Source organism: Scyliorhinus torazame, chromosome 6 (assembly GCF_047496885.1).
Source record: "Scyliorhinus torazame isolate Kashiwa2021f chromosome 6, sScyTor2.1, whole genome shotgun sequence".
Lineage (NCBI taxonomy): Eukaryota > Metazoa > Chordata > Chondrichthyes > Carcharhiniformes > Scyliorhinidae > Scyliorhinus > Scyliorhinus torazame.
In genome coordinates this window covers 18,291,885-18,307,553 of record NC_092712.1, presented here as the reverse complement: position 1 = coordinate 18,307,553, position 15,669 = coordinate 18,291,885, and the positions used below count along the sequence as shown (strand labels likewise).

The window sequence follows — 15,669 nt, the reverse complement described above, 5'->3', positions numbered from 1 at the left end:
ATATATTCAAGAGGCGGCTAGATATAGCACTTGAGGAGAATGGGATCAAAGGCTATGGGGAGAAAGCAGGATTAGGCTATTGAGTTGGATGATCAGCCATGATCGTGATGAATGGTGGAGCAGGCTCGAAGGGCCATAAGGCCTCCTGCTCCTATCTTCTATGTATCTATGTATCACAGTTGTGCTGATTTAACGGGTGTATGTGAGTGGGACTGAAGCAATACCAGATGCTTTGAAAGAGAACAGAGGCAAAAATCGGAAGGTTCACTCACACACCCAATAGTGGTCAGTGTAGAGATGAAATGGCTAGCGATTTCACTGGAAATTCAAGAATGGGACTGGTGGGATAGATCTTAAGTGATTCTGAGGAGCATTATTTTAATGCCTATTACCACCCCCAATTATATCTGATAAGAGTTTGACCCCCGTGAAATAGTCTATTGTGTTTTAGCTTTCTGTTTATTTCCATGTAGTAATAAAATTGTTGTTTCTAGTGAAGCATAAAGAGCTACTTGATGCTCCCCACGTATCTATTTCATAGAATTTACAGTGCAGAAGGAGGCCATTCGGCACATCAAGCCTGCACTTACCCAATCCCACACCTCCACACTATCCCAGTAACCCCACCCAAACCTTTTGGACACTAAGGACAATTTAGCATGGCCAATCCACCTAACCTGCACATCTTTGGACTGTGGGAGGAAACCGGAGCACTTGGAGGAAACCCACGCAGACACGGGGAGGACGTACAGACTCCGCACAGACAGTGACCCAAGCCGGGAATCGAACCTGGGACCCTGGAGCTGTGAAACAATAGTGCTAACCACTGTGCTGCCCTCCACTGTGCTACCATGCTGCCCAATTTCCATTTAGTATTTCAGTATCATGGGGAACAAAAACAGAAAATACTGGACAATCTCAGCAGGTCTGACAGATTCTGTGGAGAGAGAAGGGGGTTAACAAAGAACAACAAAGAACAAAGAAATGTACAGCACAGGAACAGGCCCTTCGGCCCTCCAAGCCCGTGCCGACCATACTGCCCGACTAAACTACAATCTTCTACACTTCCTGGGTCCGTATCCTTATATTCCCATCCTATTCATATATTTGTCAAGATGCCCCTTAAATGTCCCTATCGTCCCTGCCTCCACTACCTCCTCCGGTAGTGAGTTCCAGGCACCCACTACCCTCTGCGTAAAAAACTTGCCTCGTACATCTACTCTAAACTTTGCCCCTCTCACCTTAAACCTATGCCCCCTAGTAATTGACCCCTCTACCCTGGGGAAAAGCCTCTGACTATCCACTCTGTCTATGCCCCTCATAATTTTGTATACCTCTATCAGGTCGCCCCTCAACCTCCTTCGTTCCAGTGAGAACAAACCGAGTTTATTCAATCGCTCCTCATAGCTTATGCCCTCCATACCAGGCAACATTCTGGTAAATCTCTTCTGCACCCTCTCTAAAGCCTCCACATCCTTCTGGTAGTGTGGCGACCAGAATTGAACACTATACTCCAAGTGTGGCCTAACTAAGGTTCTATACAGCTGCAACATGACTTGCCAATTCTTATACTCAATGCCCCGGCCAATGAAGGCAAGCATGCCGTATGCCTTCTTGACTACCTTCTCCACCTGTGTAGCCCCTTTCAGTGATCTGTGGACCTGTACTCCTAGATCTCTTTGACTTTCAATACTCTTGAGGGTTCTACCATTCACTGTATATTCCCTACCTGCATTAGCCCTTCCAAAATGCATTACCTCACATTTGTCCAGGTTAAACTCCATCTGCCATCTCTCCGCCCAAGTCTCCAGACAATCTAAATCCTGCTGTATCCTCAGACAGTCCTCATCGCTATCCGCAATTCCACCAACCTTTGTGTCGTCTGCAAACTTACTAATCAGACCAGTTACATTTTCCTCCAAATCATTTATATATACTACAAAGAGCAAAGGTCCCAGCACTGATCCCTGTGGAACACCACTGGTCACAGCCCTCCAATTAGAAAAGCATCCCTCCATTGCTACCCTCTGCCTTCTATGGCCTAGCCAGTTCTGTATCCACCTTGCCAGTTCACCCCTGATCCCGTGTGACTTCACCTTTTGTACTAGTCTACCATGAGGGACCTTGTCAAAGGCCTTACTGAAGTCCATATAGACAACATCTACTGCCCTACCTGCATCAATCATCTTAGTGACCTCCTCGAAAAACTCTTATCAAGTTAGTGAGACACGACCTCCCCTTCACAAAACCGTGCTGCCTCTCACTAATACAGTCTGGAAGACTCTTTGTCAAAGCTGACATCCAGACTCGAAACGTTTAGCTCCCTTCTCTCTCCACAGACGTTGTCAGACCTGCTGAGATTGGCCAGTATTTTCTGTTTTTGTTTCAGATTCCAGCATCCTCAGTAATTGGCTTTTATCGAGAAACATGGGGACCTTATTTTAACAATCGGACGCTGCAATGGAGGAGTTTCTGGATAGGTAAATCTAATGGATAATTCTTTAAAGAGTGTTAATAAAACCATACCCATTTCATGAGGAAGTTCATGGCACAAGACCGCAAGTGTTGTGGCAAGTCCTGCCCTCCAGGAGACCGAGAAAGCTGCACCGAGAGCCAGCCCATCGGCAAAGTTATGGATACCATCGCCAATCACTATCATATATGGAAGCACCCTTAAGCCTGTGGGAAAAGGAAACATTCAGTTATGATTTATTTAAGCTGTGCTTTTATTTCCAGTTGATTCATTATTTCTTTCAGTAGCAGGTTATTCCAACAGCTGGGAGATTGTCACTGGGATTCCCCTCTAACTGGGAAAATTGTGGAATATAAAATCCAAACCCAACAGGCATGTTTTGAATCATAAAATACAAAAGTCAAGCTACCAGCCAAGAGCACAGGGCTGGGCAACAAGGGGCAAATTCAGACATTTAGTAAAAGACAGTGGTTCATCAAAAGGATTTGGACATTGACTGGATGCTATCAAAGGACAATGGCACCAGACAATTAAGGAATTGTAATACAACGAAAGTCATAGATAATGGTACTGGAAACTGGCCATTGTAACTATGACTGGTTCCTCGCGAGGAGAGGAATGGATCATTCAAGCCTTCATCAACCTCGGAGCCAAGTTCTGTTGCCTCAAAATAGCAGAGAATTGTTTGAACAATGTGAGAGCTGATCATATCCACCTGGGCTATTTTTCCATGGATTAATTTATTATTTCATCCAGCATAAGGTGATGATATTCGACCGATCCATGTGTGAAATAAACTAAGAGGTGTTAACTGCCAGATATTGGAACAGAGTGAAGAACAGGAAGATGTGTCTGAGTTGAATCATCATAAAAAGAAGCGCTTATCAGAGTATGGTTATTACAGTCAGAAGAATCAGGACTGGTCATCTTGATTCAGGGCCCACAATCAACACTGGACAGAGAGGCCAGCCGTATTGGGAATTATACGTGCTTCAGACAAACCGTAGTGATACTGGTCTGAAGGTTTTGTAAGATTTTGGGACAAAGGCGCGCATTTGTCTGCATTTTGTCAGATTTAAACAAATCATAGTGACTCCATTTCGGCTAAAGGGGGACTGCAGTCAACTTGCAGAAGGTGCTACTTTCAGCTAGCCACAGAGGGATTTGAAGGAATGTTTTTAGAAAGTCTGAATATTCTTTGTGAGCTCGCAATCTGCCAGTCAAACCGCGGGGTATTTTGTACTGGGGATGGATTGTTTCTTTTTTCTGGCTATTTTAACCAATCGTGGAGGTATCTGTACTGGAGATATTAGTGGCTGCAATAAAGCAGCAAATTTATAGTTGGATCAATCCCTGTGTCTGTGTATTTTTTATTCTTTATAAATCCTAAAGTCCAAGAATTGTTTATAAGGGGAGGAACAGAAACCTCCTACAAAGGTCCGATAAACATTTAAGGGGACTCTTGGAGGATTTAAAGGTGAGTGGCTAAAGGTTTCCTCAGTATCATTGTGTTCTTTGCACAGATGAGTAAATTTGGGAAATAACGCAAAGCAGCTTAGGTTGTAAAAAGTTTCACATAGCTGACCAAATATGTACATGTCCATTCTCCATGCGTGCTCTGCCTGTACAAATTGAACCAAACAGCATGCTTACGTCTTGTAATCTCACTGTGCTACCGTGCCGCCCCATAATTCTATACAATGCCGCCTGAGATTAAAATTGTTACGACATTTCAAGCTAGAGATGTCTTTTTTATGTACTCATTTTTACGGGATGTGGGCTTTGCTGGCCAGGCCAACATTTGTTGCCCATCCCAATTGCCCTTGACAAGGCGGTGAGCAACCTTCTGAAACTGATTAAAACCTGAATTTCCTCTGACGTTATTCCTTTGTCTCACCATAACTTTATGCACATTCTGGTGTAAATTCGGCGAAGTTACGGTGACGCCGTGGCAGGAAAACCGAGTTAATTCAAATTCAAGATGTTGCCCATCTGACAACATTGAGATTTTTCTATTCTTTATGCCATTTAAGAAATCTAACCTTTTTTGGGATGTTGACCGGAATCAGCTTCCAGGGACGATTCAGAGGCAGTCTAAACATGGAAACAATAACATAGATGAACATAGAACATACAGTGCAGAAGGAGGCCATTCGGCCCATCAAGTCTGCACTGACCCACTTAAGCCCTCACTTCCACCCTATCCCCGTAACCCAGTAACCCCTGCTAACCTTTTTGGTCACTAAGGGCAATTTATCATGGCCAATCCACCTAACCTGCACGTCTTTGGACTGTGGGAGGAAACCGGAGCACCCGGAGGAAACCCACGCAGACACGGGGAGGATGTGTAGACTCCGCACAGACAGTGGCCCAGCGGGAAATCGAACCTGGGACCCCGGCGCTGTGAAGCCACAGTGCTATCCACTTGTGCTACCGTGCTGTCCAAACGGTAACGATATTAACAACGGGTTAAGCACATGAAAAAGAGAAAAACAAAGAAACATGAAAAATAAGAAAGGGAAGAATAGAGTGAGAAAAACAGACTGGAGAGAAGTATCTTCATGATGGAAGAGTTCCAATGGGATCCAATTTCACCTGTCCATTCTTATCTGACACATAACACAATTCACCCTTCCAGGTTGGGATATGTGAGCTCAGCATGACTCGACTCTGGAAGCTAGCACAAGGGTGAAGATGTTTAGCGAGGACACTACTGCAACACCAGCAGAGCCTGAAACCAAGTCCTTCGGCATTTACTAGGAGGAAAGAAGACACCAGCAAGGTCCTCTCCCTCCATTCGGTAAACGAGGGACCTACCACCTCCAAAATTTTGACCTGAGCGTTAACAGTAATTGAGCTGTAAAGAAGGAAAATTCATATAACCCCTGCGTCCCCCATCCCCCCAACCACCAGCACCATTTGAATGCAGTAGGCAGGAAAATAACAGCCAGCAGCAGTCCTGAAAGGGATATGCAGGAGGGGAGGCCTCACCACCCAAATGTTGCCGCATTCCCACCAAGATGTATGAATAAAGGGGAACCAGTAGATGTATGCACCTGGATCCAAAAGGCCTTCAATAATATTTCCAAAGATGTGCAGGTTAGAACATAGAACATTACAGCGCAGTACAGGCCCTTCGGCCCTCGATGTTGCGCCGACCTGTGGAACCACTCTAAAGCCCATCTACACTATTCCCTTATCGTCCATATGTCTATCCAATGACCATTTGAATGCCCTTAGTGTTGGCGAGTCCACTACTGTTGCAGGCAGGGCATTCCACGCCCTTACTACTCTCTGAGTAAAGAACCTACCTCTGACATCTGTCCTATATCTATTGCCCCTCAATTTAAAGCTATGTCCCCTTGTGCGAGACAGCATCATCCAAGGAAAAAGGCTCTCACTGTTCACCCTATCTAATCCTCTGATCATCTTGTATGCCTCAATTAAGTCATCTCTTAACCTTCTTCTCTCTAACGAAAACAACCTCAAGTCCCTCAGCCTTTCCTCATAAGATCTTCCATCCATACCAGGCAACATTCTGGTAAATCTCTTCTGCACCCTTTCCAATGCTTCCACATCCTTCCTATAATGCGGCGACCAGAATTGCACGCAATACTCCAAATGCGGCCGCACCAGAGTTTTGTACAGCTGCAACATGACCTCATGGCTCCGAAACTCAATCCCTCTACCAATAAAAGCCAACACACCGTACGTCTTCTTAACAACCTTCTCAACCTGGGTGGCAACTTTCAGGGATCTATGTACATGGACACCGAGATCTCTCTGCTCATCCACACTGCCAAGAATCTTACCATTAGCCCAGTACTCTGTCTTCCTGTTATTCCTTCCAAAATGAATCAACTCACACTTTTCTGCATTAAGCTCCATTTGCCTCCTCTCAGCCCAGCGCTGCAGCTTATCTATGTCCCTCTGTAACTTGTAACATCCTTCCACACTGTCCACAACTCCACCGACTTTAGTGTCATCTGCAAATTTACTCACCCATCCTTCTACGCCCTCCTCCAGGTCATTTATAAAAATGACAAACAGCAGTGCCCCCAAAACAGATCCTTGTGGTACACCACTAGTAACAGGACTCCAGTCTGAACATTTCCCATCAACCACCACCCTTTGTCTTCTTCCAGCTAGCCAATTTCTGACCGTTAGGTGGATTGTCCATGATAAATTGCCCCTTAGTGTCCAAAGTAAATGTTTCGGTTAAGTTAAGTGGTGATTGGGATAGGGCGGAGGAGTGACGCCAAGGTGTGGCGATCTGGGTAGATCCCGGAAAAGGGATCTTCCGGCGTCTACCGCCCGGGCCGCACTGCCTTGCGGGTGCTACACGGTCGGTAGATTTCGCCCAGAGAGACTGGATAAATGGTCATTTTCAGGTTGTAAAACTACAGCCATTTGGGCAGGGGACTCGACTGTTTTCAATCTATATTGATGGTCTTGGGGAAAGGGACAGGGAGCCTTGTAGCCATTTTTGCTGACATTAGAAAGAGGTGGGGAAAACAAATTGTGAGGAGGGCAAAAGGATTCTGCAAAGGGATCGAAATAAATGAAGTTAGTGGGAAAAAATCTGGCAGATGGAGTATCCAGTGAGAAAATGTGAAGTTACCCACTTTGGTAGGAAGAATAGAAATGAAATGAAAATCCGCTTATTGTCACAAGTAGGCTTCAAATGAAGTTACTGTGAAAAGCCCCTAGTCGCCACATTCCGGCGCCTGTTCGGGGAGGCTGTTACGGGAAAGCAAAACATTACAGAAAAATAGAGAATGCTGTGGTACAGAGGGATCTGGCATTCTTTATATGTGAGATATAATAGGTTAGCATGCAGGTTCAGCAATAATAAGAACATAAGTTTAATGTTTATTGCAAGGGGGGTGGAATATAAAAGCTGAGAATATTGTTCCAAACGCACGGGGTGTTGGTGAGGCTGCACCTAGAATACAGTCTATGGATTTGGTCCCCTGGAGGAGGGATATAGTTGCATTTAAGGCAGTTCAGAGGAGGTTCATGGGAGAAAGTGATTGTCTTATAAAGACATGTTGGGCCTGTACTCGCTGGAGTTTTGAAGAGCATATTGGATCATAAGGGCCGGGGTTCTCCCATCTGAAGGCAGAGTGTTCACGCCGTCGTAAAAACTGGAGAGTTTAATGACGGCGTCGTCGGACCGCTATAGTGTAGTGATCCTCTGCCCTACAGGGTGCCAGCACGGCACGGGAGCGACACACGCAGCTCCAGCTGCCGATACCGGCGTCAAATGGGCGCCGAGGGTCTGCGCATGCGCGCTGCGACCGGCCGAATGCGTGCATGTGCAGTAGCTCCCTTCTCCGCACCGGCCCCGACCCAGCATTGCGTAGGGCTACAGGGACCGGCACAGAGCAAAAGAGGCCCCCACCACGAGAGGCCGGCCCACCGATCGGTAGGCCCTGATCATGGGGCAGGCCACGGTGGAGGCCCCTCCCAGGGTCGCCCCCCCCCCCAACCAGGCCGCCCCAGACAGGATGGATGCCGCGGTCCCGCCAGGTAAGACCGGATGTGAACGGCACCGGCGGGGCAGCCACTCGGCCCATCCCGGGCGGAGAATCGGCGGAGGGGGGTGCTGTGTAGAGTGGCCCACGACCGCGCCAGCGCCAATGGCGCCCATTCTCCGGGCACCGGAGAATCGGCGGACCAACGTCGGGTAGGCGTCGCGCAAATCGCACCTGGCCCGGCGATTCTCCGATCCGGCGTGGGCTGAGAGAATCCACCCAAGGTTCTGAGGGAGCTTGACTGGGTGGATGCTGAGAGGCTGTTTCCCCTTGTGGGGGAATCTAGAACTGCGGGCGCAGTTTATCTCCCATTTCAGACCGAGGCGAGGAGGAATTTCTTCTCCCAAGGGCCATTAACCCTTGGACTTTCCTCGTCTAGAGATCAGTGGAGACTGAGTCACTGAATATATCCGTGGCTGAGTTAGACAGATTTTTGGTTCTACAGGGGAGTCAGAGGTTATGCGAAGCAATGGGGATAGGTCGGTGGGTATTGAGGTTGAGGCCATGATCAGATCAGTAAAGATCTTATTAAATAATGACGTCGGCTCGAGGAATAGAATGGTCTATCCCTGCTCCTATTATTGTGTTCATTATCTCGTCTGATTCGAGGAGGACAAATTATCCCAAACGAATGAGGGGAACGAAAACAATAGGGAGATAGAAAATTACTGGCGAGTGTTTCAGTTCCTTCCACAACACTTACCAGTTCCACGTGGGATATTGTCTGCTTTTTCTTCTGTTTGCTCCTTTGCCCTTCTTTAAATGCCTGAAGAGCCAGCACATGGTCACAGTGATGGTCATCGTGTTCATCCTACAACCAGACACAAAACACCATGAAAACCAGCATCTAGAATTCAACACAGAAGGCACGGAGGATCACTGCTTCTAATTTCACCATTACTACTGGACCATTTATAGCATTGCCTTCCTCCAGCTACAGCCAGCTAGTTTTTAAAACCCAAGCTCGCTCCAGTGAATAACTACTTGCTGGTGTAACTCGTCCTCTCCTGTTTTCAGCTGGGTTGGGACCACACTTGGCAAGTCTTCGACAGTCAGTTAATTTTCTCAGTAAATAAAATACAAAGCACTATTCAATTAATTCTTCAAGATTAGTTTTCAATATATCCGTGCTTGCGGGGAAGGTTTCATCTTATAACACAAGGAACAGGGGCGAGATTCTCCGACCTCCCGCCGGGTCGGAGAATCGCCGGGGGCTGGCGTGAATCCTGCCCCCGCCGGTTGCCAAATTCTCCGGCACCGGATATTCGGCGGGGGCGGGAATCGCGCTGCACCGGTTGGCGCCCCCCAACACCCTAACTCACCTTTTGGTCAGGTGGACAGGGACCATGACATGCCATAAAATTCCCTGCATGGTGATTAACAAGATCAAAACTTACAAGAATAAGCACAGATAGAGATAACTTTCCACCTTCAGCGTTGTATAAATGAATTATGATAGTGAGTGGGAACTTGAAGGTTTGAGTTAATTACTTTTGGTGGGACATGGAAAATTGAACAGGTTTTTCTTTGATCATTTACACCTCGTTAATCATCCCGCATGGTGATTCAAAAAGCTGCACTCGCTGACTCTGCCAATTGTTGAAGAGAGCAAGACTGATGAATGATTGGGGCCTAGACCTGTACACCTATTTCTTTTAAAAAGATAAATACTTACATCCTCGTCTTTCAGTAATATGATGAATATTTTCTCCAACACGAAGAAACCATAGATGCCTCCAAGGACAGCCACTAGCTTCCAAATGTGAGGGGATGACATGTGATCGTCATGACCACCTGTGTGACTGTGTAAGCCAAGAAACTACAACAAAGGAGACTTTTCTTTAGATATGACATAGAATTAAATTCCGAAGCACAGAAACAGAGCATTCAGCCCAACAGGCGTTTAATGCAAACTAGTCTCTCCCCCCGCCCAGCCCTCTTTATTGAATCCTGTCAGCATATCCAGGCAGTCCTGTGGTGCAGTGGGTAGCAACCTTGCCTCTGACCCAAAAACTCTGGGTTCCAGTCGCACCCCCGGACTTGCTGAGCAAAGAAGGTCTGTTTATAATAAAAGTAATAATCTTTATTCGCGTCACAAGTAGGCTTACATTAACACTGCAATGAAGTTACTGTAAAAATCCCCTAGTCGCCAAATTCCGGCGCCTGTTCGAGTACACAGAGGGAGAATTCAGAACCAAACGGGTTGAATATCAACCTGCAAAACCTACCAACACAGGCCAATGGCAGGCGGTAAGAGCAAGAAAGATTCCTGGTCAGCCATGTTGTGGAAAGAACATTGGAGCCATTGCTCACTTATGTTACAATTCCAGTTGATGTTATAACTGGACGGGCTGATTCCAGAATGGGATCCTTGCTCAAAATACCATCACTTTTATTTTTTAATCAAACTTGGAGGAACAGAGTCAAAGGACCGCAAATTACTGTTAATTAAACATGAAAACATGGATGATAATACAATAACCCTTTAACCCCCCGCCCCCCCCCCCCCCCCCCCGAGCTTAACAATTAGACACAGGTTTTAAGATTAACATGGATGACAAAGTATGTTTGAAGCTACAATAGCCTCATTGATACACAAAGTCCCTTTGACCGCACACAAAATGCCTGTGGTCAAATACACTCTCCACTCTGAAACCCCAAGTGAATGTCTGTGGATGTCTCTTCGGAATCCCCCCAGATGATTGTCATGTAAGAGTTTCCAAACTCACGCATTACAATCGTCTCTCATAATCATGCTTTCTATTGATGGTTTTCATTCCAAAATCCAGTCCACCATTCCCAAATGACTCTTGTGAACACAGCTTACACTCCACTTTTACCAATGAATCTAGGCCAGGATATTACACCTTGCAGGATTTCTTTGTCTTGACTGCTTTTGTACACTTGAGGTCCAGCCACCAATTCCCACAGATATTTCAATTCACATTCCACAGGCTGGAGTAAAATCTCACAAACCTGAAAATCACTTCAGATGTCTTTCTGGCATCTTAGCCTTCTTCGGAGCTCTGAATCTCTTTATTGAACAGTCCTCTGTTCTTGGACATTTAACCTTATTACAACTGGAAACTTATTTTCATTTCTCCTGTTTCCTTAGCTAGCTGCTCCATTGTATGTTTTTTCTTAAAACAAACTGTATGGTTGCAATACTCATTACTCCATTGTATGGTTTTTCTTATAGAAAAGCTGAGAGAGATGTTATCTCTTCAGCTTTCTAAAACTACTGCTTTTAGCCACCCTGTGGGAGCTGTACCCTCTCCGGCTGTCTATCTAATGTGGCTTCCAGCTAAAACTATAGAACAAAGGAAATCTTTTTCCCTTACAAGGACCTCTAGTTGCCAAGCAACTATAATTACTCTTCGCGCGGTAGCTCCCTCTATCACAGTTGGAAGTTCACCAACCCCCACAGACACCTTTGTCCAGCACGAATCTTAACTATAGGTCCCTTCCAGGCACAAAAACATTAAATTAAATCCACCTAAAACATATCTTCTTCCTAATGCTAACCAAAACATATATAAATCCCTTAAAAGTACCTTTGCTTTCCTAACAGTATCCATAGCTCTTGTTTTTCCTAATGGGCTCAATTCACTTTCCTTTAACTGAAACAAATCTAATCACCTGAACAATCCCTATGGTAGCAAATTCCAACATACCCTCTTTAGATAAGGAAATCTCTGCATCCCATATTAGAATTATTCTATATTATTCTTGTGTTTATAAAAGTAAAAGGGCTTCACAGATGGAATTTAAATGGTTTTTATGTAGCTGATCTGTCCTAATGTACACAGAGTCATACCAGGATCGTGCTAACATTATCGCTGGTACTGTACTCCGTTTGTTCCTCCCTATTTTCCTGAAAGTATCCATTCATACTGCTTATCGCCCTCTGTTGTTTCACCCCCTGACGCTGTTTCATGAATTGGCTCATGATAGTGGATATCATCAGGTTATTCAACCATGAAAGGTATCACACCAAACCCAATGCCCACTCTAACATACTTTCCAGAAGAGATCACTGAACCTGTGAGAGGAGCTTTACGCCCCACAGTCAATGCTTTATAAACGACTAATAAATTCACCGTAGCATTGTCCATGGGCAGTAGATTGTGGGTATTTTTATGATCTATAATACGGTGATGGAATTGGGAAAAGCTTCAGAAAATCACATACTGGTCTGAAATTGAAATTACCAGGCATCTCATGAACAATTTCCATTCTATGACTTAATTGAGGTGGACAAAATTATGAAGGGAAGAGATCGACAGGGTGAAATTGATTCCTGTCTGTTACTGTTTGTAATGTTTACATAGGCAGTTTCAATGTTAAATATCGACATAAAAATGTAATCCAAAATTGTGACAAGTGGAATTTAAATAGGAACTGTGTGAAAACCTGAAATTTTGAATAGCATATAGACAGCAAAACCTCGCCAATCCTTTTGTCTAGTCAAATAAGTATCATGTAGATGCAACTTAAATGAAAGCACTTTTTTGTTTGTAATATACAAAATATTCTGAGAAAAAATGTGCTTACTGAGGGTATGAGGTGTAACACAGCGTCACCAGTTAGTGACCCCACGGCCAGACTTACGAAGCCTTGTATGACATACTGATATGCATTGACGCAGGAGGCACAAAGCACAATCACAATCCCCAACACGGCACATAGACTCACAATCAACGTTGCAATGGATCCATAAATATATTCTGGGGGGAAAAAAAAAAGAGGCATTTTAACAGTGACTTATCCACAAATATTAAACATTTGCCATTTCTATTATTAAGGGTTCTTTGCTTTTAAGAGTTTATTAAATCTCTCCACAGCATACACTACCCCCATACCAAATGAGCAGGTCAATTACTCTCAAGCCTCTAACTCACTTTATGAAATTTACTGGCAAGCAATCGCTTCCGAGGATTTTTCAACCTGGGGCCTCCCTGTGGTGATCTACCAAGCCTCACCACAGTGATGGCATTTGCCCCTGATGGAGAGACATGAGACTGAGGACGTTTTGAGTGCTTTTTACTCCATTTCGACCAACCGAATAAGAGTTTCCATTTTAGGATTCATCGTTGCTTTGAACAATGAAAAAGAATAAAGAGAAAGAATGTGCATGTTTGAACCTCAGGAATTCCCAAAGCTTTTTTACAGCCTCATGGAGTGTATCATAGAATCATAGAATTTACAATGCAGAAGGAGGCCATTCGGCCCATCGAGTCTGCGCCGGCACTTGGAAAGAGCACCCACCTAAGCCCACGCCTCCACCCCATCCCCGTAACCCAGAAACCCCACCTAACCTTTTTGGACACTAAGGACAATTTAGCACGGCCAATTCACCTAACCCGCACATCTTTGGACTGTGGGAGGAAACCCGGAGGAAACCCACGCAGACACAGGGAGAATGTGGAGACCCCGCACAGGCAGTGACCCAAGCGGGAATCGAACCTGGGACCCTGGAGCTGTGAAGCAACTGTGCTAACCACTGTGCTACCGTGCTGCCCAGTGTAGTAGTAATAGAATCTCTGTAGTGCAGAAGAAGGCCATTTGATCCATTGAGTCTGCACTGACTCTTTGAAAGAGCACCCCACCTATTGCCCACTCCCCCACCCTATCTCCGTAATCCCATCTAACTGTACATCTCTGGGTCCTAAGGGGCAATTTTTATCGTGGCCAATCCACCTAACCTACACATCTTTGGACTGTGGGAGGAAACCGGAGCATCCAGAGGAAACCCACGCAGACACGGGGAGAAAGTGCAAACTCCGCACAGACAATTACCTAAGGCTGGAATTGAACCCGGGTCCCTGGTGATGTGAGACAGCAGTGCTAACGGCTGTGCCACCATGCCACCCACCATGCCGTAGGACCAACAATCCAGGGACGGGATTTAAATTCAATTAATAAATCTGGAACATAAGCTTGTTTCAGTAGCAGTGGCCATATTACTATCGTTGATTGTCATTAATTAGAGAGAAAAAGTCCCGAAAGACGTGCTTGTTAGGTGAATTGGACATTCTGAATTCTCCCTCAGTGTACCCGAACAGGCGCCGGATTGTGGCAACTAGGGGATTTTCACAGTAACTTCACTGCAGTGTTAATGTGAGCTTACTTGTGAAACTACGATTATTATTATTAATACAGCAGCAAATTAGCAAGGTTCTAAAAACGGCACTGTGATAGTGACCAGATCATCAGCTTTTTTAGGTGTTTGTTGCAGAATAAGTGTTGAAAGGGATTCAGAAGAGAACCTCTCTTCTCTTCTTCGACGTTGTTTAGGACTGAGTTTAGGAGGAACTTCTTCACCCAAAGGGTTGTGAATCTATGGAATTCCTTGCCCAGTGAAGCAGTTGAGGCTCCTTCATTAAATGTTTTTAAGATAAAGATAGATAGTTTTTTGAAGAATAAAGGGATTTAGGGTTATGGTGTTCGGGCTGGAAAGTGGAGCTGAGTCCACAAAACATCAGCCATGATCTAATTGAATGGCGGAGCAGGCTCGAGGTAGGCCATCTGGCCCCTGATGGGATTTGAACACATGTTCTCAGAGCTTCACAACATTTAAGAAGCATTTAGACAAGCACTTAGAACACCATGAAAATGAAATGAAATGAAAATCGCTCATTGTCACAAGCAGGCTTCAAATGAAGTTACTGTGAAAAGCCCACTATGCTAAACCAGCCATGGCAAGGCGATGGAGTAAGGTGGAAACTGGGATTAGAAATGATCGATGTTTGATGGGCGGCACAGACATGATGGGCCGACAGTCCTTTTTCTGTGCTGTAAAGCTCTGTGACTGTGACTTTTTAACCTGGGCCTCTGAATTACTGGTCCAGTGATTACAAATCCACTACTCCACCATTTCCCAACTAAGGACCATCAGCTGGATCGGCCAACCCCCCTCCTCCTGCCAGATGGGAGGGCAGCCCCCTGCAATCGCCAGCGATGGGGAAAAATATTTTTTATTGAAAGAGGAGGATCGCAGACAGGGAAGGCAGCCATTCTGGACCCAATGGTTAGCTCAGGTGGTTATCGCGGCCTACCTGGCTCAGGTTACAGGTCACTTTTCTCACAGTGACCACCATTTCTGGTGGGCGCTGCCGTGTTGCCAACCCTGTGATTGGGCTGACAGCCCTGGGGAGCTGGTGGGGCCGTCCTACCCAAGACAGGGAGCTGCCGCCTGTAAAATCAAGAGGAGTTGCACCGTTGCTGCTGGCATGCGTTTCCAGCCGCTATCAAGACTCCCAGCCATTTTTCGGGGAGATTCTGTTCCCACGTTCTCATTTAATTGACGTCACTCCTAGCGATGCAGCACCCCCTCTGTGCTGGCACTGGAGTATCAGCTCAGATTGTCTGCTCATGGGTGTTATCCCCCCGGTCTCCCTGCTGCGTGTCTCTCAGCGGTGAGAGGCGGAGCGCCGTTCACTGATGGGGGAGGATCCTAGCTTTTTCGCTGCATATGGAGCCACCCCACACTGCCGGGAAACCCGTGGGTAGGGGTACACTGCCAGCCAGAGAATCCCTCCCCCGCCAGCAAACAGGCGGTGAATTCCAACCCGCGTCTCTGGGGCGGGATTCTCCACTCCCGCGCCGGTTGGGAGAATCGCCTGGGTCACCGAATTTTCCCGCACGCCTGTCCGACGC

At 45.9% G+C, this 15,669-nt stretch overlaps 1 protein-coding gene across 2 annotated transcripts in view; it reads right to left on the bottom strand.

Moving 5' to 3' along the window:
- slc39a4 (solute carrier family 39 member 4) overlaps positions 1-15,669 on the bottom strand; it is a 61,251-nt gene that overhangs the window by 11,035 nt on the left and 34,547 nt on the right. For both annotated transcript variants that reach the window (XM_072507978.1, XM_072507977.1), the window contains exons 6-10: positions 12,565-12,737; positions 9,686-9,829; positions 8,714-8,821; positions 4,516-4,567; positions 2,527-2,679 (exon numbers count right to left, since the gene is read on the bottom strand). In XM_072507978.1, the coding sequence (XP_072364079.1) occupies positions 2,527-2,679; positions 4,516-4,567; positions 8,714-8,821; positions 9,686-9,829; positions 12,565-12,737 (630 nt within the window). The remainder of the gene's footprint in view (positions 1-2,526; positions 2,680-4,515; positions 4,568-8,713; positions 8,822-9,685; positions 9,830-12,564; positions 12,738-15,669) is intronic.